We start from the raw sequence: 17,118 nt of genomic DNA on the forward strand, positions 1-17,118 counted from the left end.
TATTTTGTACTGAAATTTCAAGATTTCAAGCGAATTTCAAGGGTTTCTTGGTCGCTGAATAAGGCCCAATTTTTTAAAATGTAAGATTATGGTTTATTTCCCACAAAATAATAAATTGGTATACAGCCTTTCACATAATGCCATGAGACTCTCCTTATATGTTATGTAAAATATCAGAATGTTATGTGGATGACAAAGAAAATGGGATGGGCTGCTGACCCTTTTGGCTATATGCAATGATATTATGCAATTTGAGGATCATCGGCACTTATTGATACAATTCCTTCCGTTTCCTGGTAGCCATAGCGTCTTCGCATGTAGAATGCCCGCACAGCTGACCAGCATTGGAAGACGAAAACATTGTTGTACAGACACATGCCAAAAAGCAAGCCCCCAAAGCCGAGAATCTGTTGAATTAAAAAAAAAAAAAACAAAAAAGTTTTGAGATAAACTTTCAGATACAAGAAAATAAATAAATCACCTGAAGAGCATGAAATTGTTGCCATCCAACTGTAAGTGCCACAAGCCATATCACCAATGTTCTTACTGAATCAAGTACCATCCTGGTGGTGGCTGAAATCTCTTTGGTCACACTAATTCCGGCAAAATTGAAGAATGCAATTGAGATGATTGTTCCCGTGATGGCAAAGACTAATTGCCAATTATTTCGAATTTGTATGAGGGCATCGAAAAAGTCCTCAAGCGTACCACGGGCATTATTGTTGAATGGTGGCCCAACGTGGATGAAGTAGAAGGGGATGAGGAGTGTACCGAGAACGCTAAACCCAAAGAAACCCTCCCAACCGACCGCTTGAAGCGCGGGAATATCCAATCCAGCTACAAATCGCTCCTCATACACCATTTGTACGGATGTTATTACTTGAGCTGTGATGATTAATAGATCTCCAGTTATAACGTTATTCCGTGAGTGATCAATGCCACCGTCATTCGCTAAAAAGTCCGACAGCCCCACTATTGCCAGCCCAATGATGACAAAGACAATTCCCGTCCACTCACGACCTTTGAGAACACGATTGAGGAATGCCACACTGAGCACCCCCACGAAAATGATAACAGACCCCCGGAACATTTGAAAGCTGGACGCATAGGTGAGATTGAGTCCAATATACATGACGGATGTGGCAATCATATCGCACATTGCTGGAACAAACAGGATGAATGGGTTGAAGTCTCTGTTGCCCTTTGTGAGCTCATGCGTATCCTCGGAGCCATCCTGAAAAAATTACATAAGATATCAATGTCCGGGAGAAAGATCATTTCCTCCGGAAGATGAGAGACATTACCCTTCGCCTCTTTAAATTGTGATAAATAACTTTGAAGGTGAGCAAACACAGCATTTCCCCGATAAACATTGCACATGCCTGCACAAAGGGATGCGAAAATGCCCGTACTTGTCCATCTGCCCCCACAGCTTCCAAATTATCAGCCCATCTATGTCAAGTTGAGTCACCCAGAGACAGAGGAGTCTTTGTTAATGAATTTTCTTTTGTTTTCCACCCACCCTACTGCGATTTACTTACTTCGTGCTGAGGGTATTAATCGATCCCGTGACCACCATGGTCACCGCAAGGATCAGCTGATAACGTGACCAGGCCATTTAATTAAAATGGAAAAACAATTTTCACAACAGTAAAAATAAGAAAAAACACAAAGGCCGGAGGAAAACAGTCTGATCAGCTTTTTTTATCTATATACAGTGCAGGTCCACATGTCAGAATAATGGGATGTACTACTCTGGCGCATTAGTTTTAATGCGCGAGAAGAGTACATCCCATTATTCTACATGTAGACCTGCACTGTACTTTTCAAAATTGGCGCCAGAAATGTAGTTCCAAAAGCCACCGCCTGCTATTTTTTAGCACAAGCAAAGTTGCGTTGAAATCGTCGACTATGTTAGCCAATTATGTTAAAGGAATTCAAAAGAAAAAGTTCGTTATAGTGTAAAAAAATGAAGAAAATATAATAAATTCATTAAAAAAATTAAGGACACCAGACAGCGCTTAAAGGCTAGATTAAAGGTATTTGGATTTCATATAAATGTTAAAATTAAGGTTTCGTCTGTGGAAGGTACGGAAGGTATGAAAAATCCATTCAAAGGACTTTCTATTAAGCCTTTCATGTCCATTAAGTCATGTAAACTACTCGGAAAAATATTAATTCTGGTATCAAAATTCACATTTCTAAATAATTCAGGCGATATTCTAATATTTGCTATTTTATCATTTTTCCTTGTTCCAACACTTTCCCTTAAAAAAAAAGCAACGATCTCCATTACTTTTCTCTCAAAATTAATTGTGGTTACATCAAGGGAAGAAGAAAAGTGATAATGTGTCTGGGTTGCCTAATTGTTTCTCAAGAACCAATTTTCCTCCACAGGACGACGGCTATACAAGAAAAATCCCTCCTTGGCAATTTGTAATGTGTCACAGGATTAATAAAAATCTACATCTAGGGCCTTTGGGACCTTTCGTGACATTTTCGAGTGGCCTAAATAATCATTTCCAGACGACCCGCACGGCAATTGAGATTAGGGGGTGGAGGGATTTGAGAAAAAGCAACCAAGAGAGTAAGTTTATGTTTATGTTTCTAGTAAAATATGGTGTTGAACATACATTTCTCTATGTTTCCTCACTTTTTTTTTCTTCGTCCCTCCTTGTGGCCATTTGCATCCTGCGAGAAAGGATGAGGAGACCTCACGCGCTTCGAACGCTGTGGGGAATCTCTCACATTATAGCAAAAATATTATATATTGAGAGCGATAAATCATTGAGAGGGAAAACAAAGGGATGGCATTAATAAATAAGAGATTCTCTCATATTTAGGGATTTTGAGAGTGAAAGTTTAAGAAAATAAACAAAATTCATTAATTTCCTGTCCCCAGGAACTTTATAAAAAAAAAACATACATACATACATAGGGGAGGAAGGCCCAATTCAGACCACTAATAGTTCGGAAAAGAAAATTTTTTTATCAATTAATTTTTCGAACAATTTAAGTCAAGGATTTAATAAAAAAAATCCATTGAAGGTTCCAATTGGGCCATCCTCCCCTACATAAATAGATTAGAATTCATTTAACAAACTATTCTTATACCGACGGCAATTTTATTTTAGAGAAGATGCAATATTAATTTTTTGAAAGGGACTTTCCTTTCATTTTTACCCCTTACTTCCCTAATTTAATGAGAAACATTAAAATACAAAAAAATACTCAAAAAAACTTGAAGGATAAATTGAATTTTCTTTCCTACGTGGTGAAGAAAGGTGTTTTCCCTGCACAATTTATTGAAAAATGAATAATTATCTTTAAATATTCAGAAAATATTTAAAAGACAAAAAAGTAAAATAAGTCATTATTGAAAAGAGTGGGTGTGATGATGATCCTTGCCGATGGCGCACAGGAAGAGCCCCACAATTTGCCATTGAGTGATTAATATGCCATCATGGATGATTTGTTTGCTGGATCATTAGGGTAATTTTTTGTGTGCCTCTTCTGCCCAAACTTTTTCTTTTTTTTCTTTCGTCGTTGGTTGTTGTTTGCTCTCATCTATGCCAAAAAGAAATTAGGAGGTCATAAGCTATAGAGATATATAGAAGATGCGATAGCTGTTGGAAGCTATTTTCGGTCCATCGATCTTCTTGTGAAGGAAGTATCTCTCGCGCGATACTCACGAGTGTATAGATCAAATGGCTTGATGAGTTTGTTATCCTTGTCAATCAAATTGGCAGCTCGGTCGTTCTTTTCTTGTGTAATTCAACACACCAAATTGATACACTCATAAGAGTCACTGAAGATGAAGAAGAAAAAAAAAAAGGGTGGGCTTCCTCTTTGGTGCCACACCGCCACCACACGCAAACTGATTGGCAGCCCATCCGGAACAATGGGTGACACTCTGCGGGATTAAGCTAATTGCCATGCCTTGGATGATGGGAGATCTGTGTGTGGGTAATCCCAGGGCAAGATCATCGGGCGACAGCTTCCCATTATACCGAAGGAACGCAAGAAGATGATTTATTTGCCATTCATAGGGACTCCAATGTTTATTTGGGCTTTCTCCTCTCACACTCTGGATGACTCTCTCACATAAACAACATTAATTTCTTCTTTTTTTTTCCCATCTCAAAGATGAGCCAACAAAAAATCCATAAAACAGGGAAGAAGTTGTGACACAATTTTATGGAATATTTTACATTTTTTTTGTTTAAAAAATTTTTTTTCTCATCAATTGAATCCCATGCAAAGTATGTACGTACATAGTACTATATTCAGGAGAGAAAGACGGAGAATTATACTATTTAACTGCACCTAATTTAGCTCAAAGTATTTATGATTACAAAAAAATAGGATTTACAATTTGATCATAAAAGGACACAGAAGCCGCCAAGTCCATAAAAGACTCATCGCGCGGGTAGCATCCATTCCACCAACCAATAAAAGTGGATGTATTTTTAGCAAAAGAAGTCAAGTGCGGTGTGCACTGATGCGGTACTTTTTTACAACTTTCATCTGCGCGAAAAAGCTGATAACGACGTGTCAATGGGATTGCAGAAAGGGTATCACCATCATGTGAATGCGGTATGTTGTATAGGGGGAAATGGGGCAATTTGTTAGTTTTTTGGGAGAAACATTTTCCTGATTTTCCTGAAAATATTTGAGTTTTCTCATGACGACTATCTTATAGGAAATTTTCCGGGCTACAACTTTGTCTCAGACGATTTTTCTCTATCTCAACGGGAAAATGCATTTTCAGGCCATTTTCCAAACCCTTCCACATTTGCCTGTTTCAAAAATCATGGGGCAAAATGTTAGTTTGCGTTTTTTGGCCTTAAATTTCAATTTTATGAATTTATTTCATCTAGACACTATAAAAGCAATTGATAATAAGGTATTTGCGTAACAATTAGAAATTTTTTTTAATAAAAAAATACAAAAAATAAAAAAAATGAAAAATTTATGAAATTGCACTTTTTATTTTTTAAATAATTTTATATTAGTAATAGAGAGTAATATAACATGCTAAATTATATGTATTAAGTGTGCCGACTGGAAAAAAATAAAATAAATAAACAAAAAAATAGTTAACAGCCTTAAAAACGGTTTCTAACATTTTGCCCCAAGGGGTACTTTTTACTATCAGTGTTATACGGGAAAACCCGGAAAATTTTTTCGGAAAATTTAGACTAAATTCGTGTTCAGCAATAGTTACTCTATCAAAAAATGCATTTGGATCAAAAAAATTACACAGAAATACGCCAAAATACGATATTGAAATGAAAGGTCAAAGTAACTTTGAAATTCGAAAAATTTGTTTTTTAAATAAATCCTAAAATATTAGATCAATTAATATAAAACTTTATAGGCTTAGTTAGAGTTATAAAAGGTACCTTTTGACTAAATTAGAACAATTACGAAATAATATTTACTGAGATATTGGAGATGTGTGGTCTTGATTTTCTAACATTTTGCCCCATTTCCCCCTATGGGGGACGGACGCTTCTTCACCTTTCTCATCGCGTACCCGCCAACGCGTTCGCGTGGCAAAATATTTTTTTTCTTTCTTTTACTTTGAAAGTGGCAAAGAGGTAAAATGGTGAAAGAAGAGGACGATGGGATGTTTTTCTCACATTCACTACACACATTTTCCATGTTAAATGTCTAATTTGCAAGGAAAGTTTATTTGGCACATTGAGATTATATTGTTTTTGTGTTACATCAGCTTAATAATATTATAAAACCTCCAACAAGCACAAATCCATCGTCTCTGTCGCGTGTGCATCACCTCAAAGCGGCTTTTATTATATATATCTTCTTAGGTATAACGTCACGTGATCCATTCTTTTCACCTGCAAAAGAATTTTTTTGCAAGAAAGAAATTTTTTTATTAAAATTGTCGCGTTGTAATTTGAAAAAAAAAATTAATAAGAAAATTTTATTCTTTATACTTGTTTTACTTAATTGAATTCTAGTGTAATTCAACATGGTTCTAATTTATATTGAAACTTGAAGGCTTTTACTATCAGACATTCTTCTTACATACTTATTAAATGACCAAGAATTGATTAAAAAGTATTTTAATTAATTTTGGAAATAATTTTTATCAATAATATAACTTAAAAGTAAAAACATTTAAAGCAAATTTATTCTTCTAGAATTTTCAAAATTATTTATTCAATTCTTAATAGAAAATCTATGAAGGTCACAATGAATATTTCTCTTGAAAGAAATTGAAAAGACGGATTTTCAGTCGTTTTTGGACTAATTATTTTATACTTGATTTTTTTCTAATTGATTTCTTCATTATTTCTCTTGAACTTCGTAAAATCCTCCTCTGCAATTTTTTTTAATTGAGATTTCGTGAAAATCAAACAAATAAATAAACTCCTTTTCTTTAAAAGAAAAAAAAATTCTTACCTTGGTACAAAATCAATGTATCCCGTGGGTCGCATAGGGGCATAGAAACCCTGATGATGGTAGGCACTTGTGTATGATGGCATGGTGGCAGCTGGTGGCGGAGGACCCCCAGGGGGGGTTAGTTTAAATTTATCATAAGGATAATTTGCCAAATGGTGATGATGATGATGGTAGAGTGGTCCAAAGGAGCTCGCTTCGGATGCATAAGGCTGCCCAAGGGGTGACGTGGCAGTAGGTGGTGGTAATCCAGCTTGGGGGCTCTGTGAGGAAAACCTACCGGGTTGTGTTATAGCCGGTGGTGAAACACCTTGATGAATGTCCGCAACTGTAGCCTGAAGATGCGTTGGAAATGATTCCTCATCCGTTGCTTTTGTGGAAAAGTAGAAAATAAAATTGAAAATTAAGAAAAAAAATTTATTTCTTTTTTTAAATAAAATCAAATCTTTTTCTTTTTGTGTTAATCTACCACACATACATATATTTATATTGAGAAGTTAAACAAAACAACTGCATGTTTATTTCTCTACAAAGAACACACACAAGAAGTAAAAGAAAATGAAGAAATGGTTGTTTGTAAAATCAATGGAAAACGTGAACTTTTCTTCTTTTTTTCTCTTGATTTGTATTTAATTTATTGAAAAGAGAATCATTGAATTTACCTTTTGGATTAGAGGTAGAATTTGATGGTCTTGCTGTAGAAGATCGCGATCGTGTTGTATTTGATTGCTGTTGCTGCTGTGTCAGGTGTACACCGTTGATCATTTCTTGTGATCTTTAAAAAATTAATTTTAAAGAGAAAAAGAATATTTTATTAGTTCAAGAAGAGTTTGTATATTGATTCATTTATATTTTTAATTGGGAGAAAGGAAAACATATATATTGAGGAATTAACAGGCGATCAAAGGGTTTTCTTTTCTCGTCACTCTCCCTTTCTTCTCTACCCATTTTAATCCACTTTTAAGACTCACAGTGTTCTTGTAAACAAAATCACGATGCTCGTTTTTTTTTCTTCTTCTTTTTCATTCAATGTGTAGCATATATGAGAAGAGAGGGAAGGCGCGCAACATTAAATTGTAAAATGGGTGTATCTAATTCGTTTACATGTGGTTCCCGTCCTAAAATACTTAACCGTGGTGATGTAAACACTTCAATTTTTGATTCATTGATGTTGATCATGTGTTGATCTTCTCCCCAACAAAATTGATCCCGCCACTTTTGCCACTCACTTTTCCGCCTTTCATGACTTCATCATGCTCTTTTCTTCTTCCTCGCATCACACACGGATAATATGGCAAGAAGAAAATTCCCTCATACCCGCAAAGTTAAGAAGTGCAAGACTTTCTTCTCCTTTTTTTATTACTTCAAATTTTATTCTCTTCACTACACCACAAATTATTATAAATCGTTTAAATATTCCATCCATTTTGAGCCAATATGAGACTTCTCTTTTTTTGTTCCTATACTTCAACCCTACTCCACTTTTCACTCTTCAACTTCATAAATAATGACAACTCACGCGTTGAGTTTTCCCGAGATTTTATAGCTTTTCCCCCTGTCTAAACATCTTCACGGAAAATTGACGTGCTAAATCACTTTTGCTTGAATATGTTCAACATAACAAATTTTCATCCACTTAATTAGCAAACGATTCTTCTTTAATCCACCAAAAATCTTTTCCAATTTTTTTTCTGCAAATTAAAATATTCTTTTTATAAAGAAGTTAGCAAAAAAGTTAACACATAATATGGCTCAAAATAAATCACAACAGTGTGTGAGAAATGCAACCAAAAATAAAATTCACCACGCATTAATTTAAAATTTCTTGTCCAAATTAATTTACTCAATCATATTTTTCTATTTTTTTTTGTTAATTAAATTGGTGTGTCCTCATGAGGTGGAAGAGAAACTCACTTAATGTGATTTATTTGTTTTTTAAATATATTTCATTTTATTGTTAAGGGGGAAACGTATAAAAAATACAAAATTACTCGCGAATCTTTGTAAAAATATTTTTGAATACAGTCATACCCCGAATAATCAAGTCTTGGTTAAACTCTTCTTATGCATTAAAATTAATGGGTGAGAAGAGTTTAAGCCTTAAGGTTTTTTGGGTCATATGCTGACCCAAACGTGACACATTTTATTTTTTCAATTATTTATTAATGTAATTGTTTTTCCATGTTAGAAATACATCAAATTCACGCATAAGGGGCCAAAGAAGACGTTCTGACTGAGAAAAGTCCTCTAAAAAAATTCATAGAATAAAAATCGCGATAAAATGTTAGTCTTTTTTAATTAATTAATTATTTGGTCGTATTTAGCAACCAAGAAATCCTTGAAATTGTTAAAATTTTAGAAGGAATTCTTAAAATTTCAATGATTTCTTGGTCACTAAATACAACCCATTATTTATATGTTCTTGCTTTAATAAAAAAAAAAGAAAAATTTATAGAAAATTTATTTTCTTCTTTGCTGCAATCTACTCTCAAATATAAGTAGATTTATTTATATTATGCCTGAGAGTTTAATTTATATAAATTTTTACAAAAAAAACAGACACAGGAAGAAATTTTTCAATGAGAAGAAAAATCAGATGGACCTTAGAGATTCATCTCTTGTGCGTACCAGCTGTGTGTGCTGATTTTATTGCCAAATCTCATTAGGAGCTTCGTATCTCTTATTTTTTTTTAGGGCGGAACAGGATATTTAGTGGATAGATTTGTGTGGAAAATGGCATGAGGGAAAGAATTAGTAAAGTAATCTCTTCACCCATTTTTCACCTCCTCATCTCTCTTTTGGTAATCCAAATGCGTTAAAATTGGTGAAAAAATAAACAGATTTTTTTCACATTAAAACTCCGCATCTTTTTTTGAGCAAATAAACATCCCCAAATGAATCTCTTTCCATTTTTCATCCGCCACCAATTTTCAATAACTCTCCCGCGCCGAGTGTTTTATATTAAAATAGAAGAAGAATCCAATTGTCCGTCTGTGAGATGAAAAATAATCATTTTTTTTCTTGTTAAATGATTATGGAAAAAGTTGAAATTTTTGAAATGTTTAGATTAAATGTTTTAATTAAATTAAGTGCAACATAATTTCCACATCTCAAGCTTGATCTCCGTGCCGTATATTTCTTTAATTTTCCCACATCTCCCCGCCATATGAAAGAAACATTCAACTTCTTTACTTATATACGAAGAAGTGAGATCCCCATGAAACGCCGCATGTAGTTTTGAGTGTTAAAGGTACATTTATCACTCGGAAAAGTATGTAAACATGACACTTTGAAGGCTCCGTGGTGGATCATAATTTTATTTATAGTGTAAAAGAGGATTTTTATTCATTCACCTAACACTCGTGCTTTCAATGGAAACATTGTTGTATAGCTAATAGTTAATTTCCTACCGTATGCTCATTAATGTTTATAAAATGATGAGAAATATCAAAGTTTAATTAATAAAATAAATATTTTGGGGATGCTCCTTCCGGAAGAAGATTAATTTTTAATTGACTTTTTCTTACTTACTCATCTGTCGAATCACTCTCTCGAAAACCTTTGGCAAAGGGATTGCTCACAATTTTAAGTTGTGTGACCTAAAACAAAGAGGAAAATGCAGAAAAAAAATGCGTGAAAAAAAATCAAAAAGTGTGTCATAAAAGCACCACACACAGAAAAAAAAAGAGAAAAACTAAACATTAATTTCAATTATTTCTCAATATGCGGCTTGGAATCGTCATAAATCTACACACAGACCACGTCATGAATATTTATTTTCTTACTCTCCCCCACGCCCTCGCCCCCCCGCTCCCAAGACTGTACCAAAATCTTGTGGTGGCGCAAAAAAAAAAGAACGAACCAAGGAGAAAAATCATAAATTGATCTCATGTGAGATGGAGGAAGAAAAATTAAAAGAACTGCTTGAATAAATTTCCATGCGGTGACACATCTTATTGGGGGGCGCACGAGTGGGATCTGACTCTCATCTCCTATACCTCTGTGTGGAAACTTTATGCCCTAATATCTGTCATGCATTCCGGATGACTGTTTTTCATGCCCCCCCCCCCGCACCCCGGAGTATATTTCACAATTATTGCGTTGCTAAACATATTTATTAAAAAAAATTGTAATAATTTCCCACCCTCTCCTTTCCCCGCAGAACTTGACACCTTTACGCAGCATCTTCATTCCTCAATGGGTCTTCAAAAAAAAAAGATATATTGAAGCACTACATAATTAGAAGGATGATCAAATAGAGCAGTATATATGGTGCAACGAAGGTAAGATAAAATTAAGGTAAGATCTTGTTGAAAAGGAGTTTATTCATCGATCTATGAAAAACTTTCTCATTCATAGAGCAATTTAGATTAGTTTAAAGAGAAAAAGAAATTGCGAAAGAAACATCCCCCCAAAAACTTACTCTTTGATTCTGATACGCCGTTACGGCGGTGAATGCAGTCTCAGGAAATGTAAAAGTTCTATAGTGACTCTGTTCTTCGGTAGTTGTTCCAGAGACACCAACACGTGACGCCGTGACCTTTGGTGGGAGGTACACAATATGAAATCTCGGCTGGTAGCGATGCATCGAATTGAGAATGATCTAAAAAAAAAAGAAATTTCTTTTTATATAAATCATCTTCTTTTATAGAATTTAATGCCAATATCACAGAGAATCATTAAGAAATAGAAAGAACTTACATGCCCATTCTCATCTAGTTGATTATTTGTTAATTTAAGCTTATCAAATGATACTATTTGCTTCATCCATGCTGCCCCAGGGGCCGGTGAGTCAGGATGAACGTGAATTCGTGGTGGGGATATGGGGTCAGCTTTACCAGCAATGACCCAACTTGAACTAAAGAAAAAAGAGTTAATTTCTCGCTTCAAAATTCCCAATAATAATTATATAAGTACAAAAAAAATCCTTATTACCTGTGAAAAGCATATCTATAGCGTTTATCATCACATGGTACAAAATCCATGAGCATGATGTACGTAGCTTGAGGGTCAAGCCCAAAGATCCTCACTTGAAATGTTGGAAACATTCTTCGTCCTGTTTTCGTTACAATCATCTCTGTTCCTTGCTCATGGAATTTATCCCATAATTGCTTTGTTTCTAACATAACTCCAGCTGTTGCAAGAGCCGGATGGGGATGACTGGGGCCCTCCTCATCCCTCTTGCCACGTCCATTTTTGTGATTTACCTCCCCGTGACCTTCGACACTTCTTCCTTCCAATTCTCCATTTGATCTTGTACGATCTTCAGGTGATTCCGGATGGTCAATATGTTCAAGGGGTTTGTACGAAGCTCTATCTCTACCAGCGCTCTGCAAACATGCTAAATTGAATTTAACGAAAAATTTTTTTTATTAAATCGTTGAAAAAAATACTAAATCTTTAAAATTCTTAAAGATTCCTTGGGGATTCTTAAAGACTGAGATCATGTAAAGGGTTTCTTTCGACCACCTTACTATGTATGTATAAAAATGATAAGAACTTTGATTTTAATTTTCTTTCTACGAACTTGAGCTAATTGAATTTCTCTACACAAAAATTTAAAAATTATCACGATAGATTTAAAAGATTTTATCCTTTGATGATTTTAAAGAAAAAGTCAAATTGCCCACAGTGACCAGCAAAGTCCTCCAAGGGTTAAAAAAATACTATAAAGTGATATTTTATAAAACAATTTCGTTTGAAAAATTGCTGTGAATTTTGCGAGATTATTTCTGTGCCCATAGAAAAAATTCCCATAGTCCAATAAATCATATTTCTTTCAGTAGGATTATTAATTTTCTTGATACCATTCTACATGCATATGTGTTAAGTTTACTTCTGTATGGTTTTTATCATGTCGTCTGAAACACAATATATCATGGTGATGAAATGGCAATATTAGGAATTAATTTATAATTTAGAAATAAAAAAAAAGTTGCAGAATATTTTTTTTTTCTTAAAGGAGCACTGAAACGATTTTCTTTTGCATTAAAAAGTTAAAAAGAAGAAAAAAACCTTCCTTCCTTCTTGCCAAGTCCACAAATAGAATTTGAAAATGTAGAGACATAGAGACAGAGCTTAAATAAGAGAAGCGGTATAGGTGATGAGTGATCGAAGTTATATTATTTTTAATGCACCTAATAAAATGCATGGTGCAAGCAAAGAAAATTCATAAATGTTCCTCTTGAGTGAGGTGTTTGAAAGACTTTTGTCATGCCTTTTCATCTCAATGCTCATACTCAAATTAATAAAATTGAATTTTAGTGCAAATCGACGACTGTATTGCTAATTTTCACTTGTTGGACTTCAACGTAAGTGATGATTTATGCCACACGTCAAATTCATAATAGAAATTCTAGTATTTGCACTAGAACATTCACTTTCAACTAGGAAAATGAAGCAATTACAGAGAAAAATCTACAGCTGCTTTTTCTTAATTTTTTTTAACTTTCTAAACGTAAAAAGATCTCATAGATAGATTCAGCAGAGATTTTAATTAAATCCAATACGAGATGCTAATCATCCTATCATTTGAAATTAGTACTTTTTTGGGCTTTTACACCTCTCATCATACGAATTTTGGCGAATAATTAAAATATTTCTGTAGATTCGAATATATTTTTTTTCATTCAGATTAACTTTTTCTTGTTTAAAAATATTTTAAATATTTCTTTTGCTCTTTCTTTGATTTATGAATTAAATTCAAAAATTATCTCTTTGCTTACCTCTTACATGAATTCTCACATATTTTACGTCTTATTCAATTTAAGGTAAAAATTTCCCTCCATCTTAACTAAGAATAAAAATTACCTAACGCCCCTAGCGCTATTCTTTTCACGTATATACGAAGAAGAAGGGAAAATTAGCAAAAGTTCATCCTCAGTACTTAATAAGAATTCACATTGATGACCCCGAAAAAGGGTAAAGGAATGCCATCAATTGCTTTACTACAAGACATTGGCATGCTTTATCTCTCTTCTAAGCATATACAAGATGTTTGCTTTTAGCCAAAACATTCTCATGATTAAATTTTTTCTCTCCTCAACACCAATTCTCTGTTCTTGAGCCAAAATTGAGTCAAATTTCGGTGCATCACGGCTGTGGAATCTTGTAAAACTTTTGCGTGCGCACGTAAAAGGATTGCGCGATGGAGAAAAAAAAACTGCTTTGCTAACAGCGTAGAGAATTTCTCATTGAGTCCCCCCCCAGAGAATAAAGAGAGTTGTTTAATTGTTTTGTATCTTCTCGAAAAGTAATTAGTTGGAAAGGTTTGCTTTCTCACTTTATTTTTAGGTTGATGTAACCAAAACGTTATTTGTCAACTACATGCCTGAAGATTTATCACTTTGCTGATTACTATTCTGTCTAAATCTTCATTCCATTTAAAAATTGATCGTGTTAAAATTAAATACACATCGAGATTTAATTTAGCATTATGTACAAACATATGTAGGTATATATATGCTGTGCGTACCAACATTACTGTTTGAACAATCACCCAGACAAATTAATCTTTCTCCCTATATAGTAGCTTTGGAGGAAAAAAATGTCCTCAAATTTGTAATTACCACCCCATCTTTTAAAAGTCAATAATTTATCCAGCTGTCTAGCTTGTAAGGCATTGCTGCTGCCCCAAAAAGTCACACACAGGAAGTTGATTTATATGGCATTCTTGGGCTATTTGTCTCATTCATTGCACATTGTAGATTTTATTCTCAGTCAGCATCTTTCGCATGCTATGCATACGATAAATGCGAAATTATCCCATAAGATTTATGTTGATTTTCTTTTATCACAAGAGAATTCTATTATTCTTTCCTCTACATAATTCGTTTAAAATTCAATAGGTTAATAGAAATTTATTTTATTTATTTTTCTATCAATTATTGAAATAGCCCTGGAGGATCTGATATTTCTAACTTCAAAGACTTTGGGAGCATTAGGCTATTATAATTATTTAAATATAATTGAATGTTAAGCTTATACGTAGAAGAAGTCAAAAAGACGTTTTATCTGAAAAATTCCCTCTGAAAGCATAATGGAGAATAAATATTGTATAGAAAGACTATGTTTCAATGTTTTTTACATTGACGTCAAAGGGTTAATTTTCTCTTATATTTAATAACGATAGATTTTGTAACGATTAAAAAAATTGGCCACAGTGGTCAGCAAAATTTTTCAAGAAATGAAGAGAAGAAAATACAATAGTAACGACATTTTCTACATTTTTGGGCAAATCTTTTCCGGATTTTCCCACATGTTATTAGAGTGGAAAATGGGAAGTTTCTCTGGCAATTTCTTTATTTATTTTTGATTCTTTATACATGACCGCATCCTAATTTTTCCCTCGAATACAGGAATTGTTTAATATATTCTGATTAAACTCCTTTGCAGAGAAAAATTAATAACATTTTTTGGTTTTAAAGATTTAACGAAAGTTTTATGAGAATTTGGAAAAAAATAAGTCAAATTTGATTCTAAAGATATTTTAGAAGGACTTTAAAATAGCAATAGCGCCATCCACACCGTATAAGCCATCGCACAATGAATACCACTCCACTATGAACTTGATCACCAACACTGAAAATATTTGTTAACTAATCCCTCCTTAATTTAAGCTTTAAATTCAACCCAAAAATACGTACTAAAAGTTTCTTTATTTTACTTTAAGAATTTGTAATTTTTTGCTGAATATTTGGGAAATTCTACATAGATATAGCTGATCTGCGGGAAGTATTGCTTTATCAAATTCTTCATTTATATAAGTATTTACCTTCCATCTGTTTCATGGGTGTTAATCCATTGGAATATGGTGTCATCATCCAATTGTCACTTGGGAAGAAGCATTCTGTCGTTGAGGACATTATTCCACTCTCCATTGAGGTGATTGTTGAATTCATGAAGGTACTTGCACAACCGTCGGTTAATGATCGTTGAATTGTATGATGATGCATCTCCCACACACAGTTGCAAATCATCCACAAAAATTATCCTCACACTCAACATTCATCATTTTTTTAAAATAATTTTTCCTTTATTGAAAGTCCACTTAAAGGAGCTGAATCCTTTTATTAAATTCCACAAAAACACTTTTTCTTTGCTCTTCAAAGATCAACTGTGGGATGTGATCATTGCACACGCAGAAACTCAAATATATAATAATATTTTGCACTTTTGTGTGGCACAGCAATCAACGATCAACCCCAATACAATGGTAATTAAACTTTCAACTCTTTCTGCAGATATGCTCACACCACGGGCATCTCTGGCATGGTGGACACACGAGAAGTAAGCGAGCACAATTTACACCCAGAATACGCGCGCGGGTTCTGCTTCTGATCACGTTTTGACTGAGGCAAAACGACAAACACAAATTCAATTTGTTTATACTAAATATTCAAATTTGCTCTCTCGATCTCTTCATTTTATTGTGCGATCTTCAGCAGATACAAAACACCAATCGTCTTGTCGTTGTGTTTATTCTAATAATGCGCGCCTCTAGAGGAGCACTTATCGTTCTTTTGGTACATTTCAACAAACTGATCTTCGGTGAGAATACAAAACTCCTCACACAGCCGACAGTGAATGGGAACTGACTGTGTGAATCACGAACGCTCTTGCCCATCTCCGTGAAGATCGTACCACATATATAACTTTCTTTCTTTCTTTCAAGCCCCAACATCTTTCCTCCTATTCTCAATCACACATGTGCTATATATGCTACACAGAGACCTACAGGCACGCGATCTTCTCCCAAATTGTATAATAAGGAGGAAAAGGGAGGAAAAGAGAAACATACAGTGCGAGTTTTTTTTTAAATTTTAAAGATCTCTTCTTTTATGCTACTTTCTTTCTAATCCAGCATCATGATATGCTGTGTGTGAAGGAAAAGAAGAAAAGCTAGAAGAAGAAGAGATTGTGGGTGTCATTGGGTTGTGATGAGCACCGTGCAGGGTGAACATCGATGATCACATCTCTCGACGGACCACAAATCATAAAGCAGCCAGAGTGATCTCTACAAATAACTCAGCAACAGCATCGACTTGTGGGGATCCTTGTGCCAAACGAGGCGGTTCTTTATTACGGACTTGCCCACAATTTACTCAACACATCAGCCAATGGAGTTGAATTATATATTATATTCGAGATGATCGCGCTTATTTAATACTAGTCAACCCGAGCCCCCAATCACGTGTGAGCAATCACCATTTTAAGCTATAAAAGGTGGGCGTATATTAATAGGGGGGATGAATAATACGGTACCCCGAGAAATTCTAAAAATAAAGAAAATCCCGTTATCTGACCCTTCAGCAGGTAGAAAATTGGGAAAAAATCAATTTTTCTGTGGGGGCGCTATAAAGGGGGGTTGGGGCGGAATCCCATATAGCGCTTGCAACTCGTATTGACCCCTTCTACCCCCATACCAAATTTCATCAAGATCGGCCCAGCCGTTTCGGAGGAGTTCATGTGCCACAGACAGACAAACAAACATTTTCAGCTTTATATATTAAGATTTCTAGCATGAAGACTTTTTTTTTCTTCTTCTCACTATTTTGTCGCTCATTTCATCTTCACGCGGGGCGCGCGTACAGCTTTTGACCCCGTTGAAAAGATCTCTTGTGGATCACTCATGAATATTTTCTCGACACCTTTTTTGCCTATATCAAAAGGAAATGACATGAGGTATCA

The 17,118-nt window shown here is 34.4% G+C and overlaps 2 protein-coding genes across 2 annotated transcripts; both read right to left on the reverse strand.

Annotated features, from left to right (window-relative positions):
* Positions 1–69: 69 nt before the first annotated feature.
* Positions 70–1,738, reverse strand: LOC129795436 (solute carrier family 35 member F6). Its single transcript, XM_055836703.1, has 4 exons — positions 1,542–1,738; positions 1,305–1,452; positions 482–1,234; positions 70–407 (listed from the first exon to the last, which is right to left on the reverse strand). Exons 1-4 carry the CDS (start codon positions 1,616–1,618, stop codon positions 243–245), a joined length of 1,143 nt encoding a protein of 380 aa, XP_055692678.1. The 5' UTR covers positions 1,619–1,738; the 3' UTR covers positions 70–242.
* A 3,921-nt stretch (positions 1,739–5,659) lies between these two features.
* Positions 5,660–16,027, reverse strand: LOC129795569 (T-box transcription factor TBX10). Its single transcript, XM_055836963.1, has 8 exons — positions 15,203–16,027; positions 11,365–11,770; positions 11,131–11,287; positions 10,853–11,032; positions 9,961–10,028; positions 7,092–7,204; positions 6,433–6,799; positions 5,660–5,864 (listed from the first exon to the last, which is right to left on the reverse strand). The coding sequence occupies exons 1-8, from the start codon at positions 15,405–15,407 to the stop codon at positions 5,861–5,863; spliced, it is 1,500 nt and encodes a 499-aa protein (XP_055692938.1). The 5' UTR covers positions 15,408–16,027; the 3' UTR covers positions 5,660–5,860.
* Positions 16,028–17,118: the final 1,091 nt, after the last annotated feature.

This window comes from Lutzomyia longipalpis, chromosome 4 (assembly GCF_024334085.1).
Source record: "Lutzomyia longipalpis isolate SR_M1_2022 chromosome 4, ASM2433408v1".
NCBI lineage: Eukaryota > Metazoa > Arthropoda > Insecta > Diptera > Psychodidae > Lutzomyia > Lutzomyia longipalpis.

What these genes read in the sequence shown, in the direction of transcription:
- LOC129795436 (XM_055836703.1), bottom strand. Translation starts at nt 1,618, where the DNA reads ATGGCCTGGTCACGTTATCAGCTGATCCTTGCGGTGACCATGGTGGTC. An exon ending in ATTAATACCCTCAGCACGAA is followed by an intron (nt 1,453 to 1,541) that starts GTAAGTAAATCG and finishes AACTTGACATAG; the next exon opens with ATGGGCTGATAATTTGGAAG. An exon ending in ACAATTTAAAGAGGCGAAGG is followed by an intron (nt 1,235 to 1,304) that starts GTAATGTCTCTC and finishes TAATTTTTTCAG; the next exon opens with GATGGCTCCGAGGATACGCA.
- LOC129795569 (XM_055836963.1), bottom strand. Translation starts at nt 15,407, where the DNA reads ATGATTTGCAACTGTGTGTGGGAGATGCATCATCATACAATTCAACGA. An exon ending in ACCCATGAAACAGATGGAAG is followed by an intron (nt 11,771 to 15,202) that starts GTAAATACTTAT and finishes AATTCAATTTAG; the next exon opens with CATGTTTGCAGAGCGCTGGT. An exon ending in AACTAGATGAGAATGGGCAT is followed by an intron (nt 11,033 to 11,130) that starts GTAAGTTCTTTC and finishes TTTTTTTTTTAG; the next exon opens with ATCATTCTCAATTCGATGCA.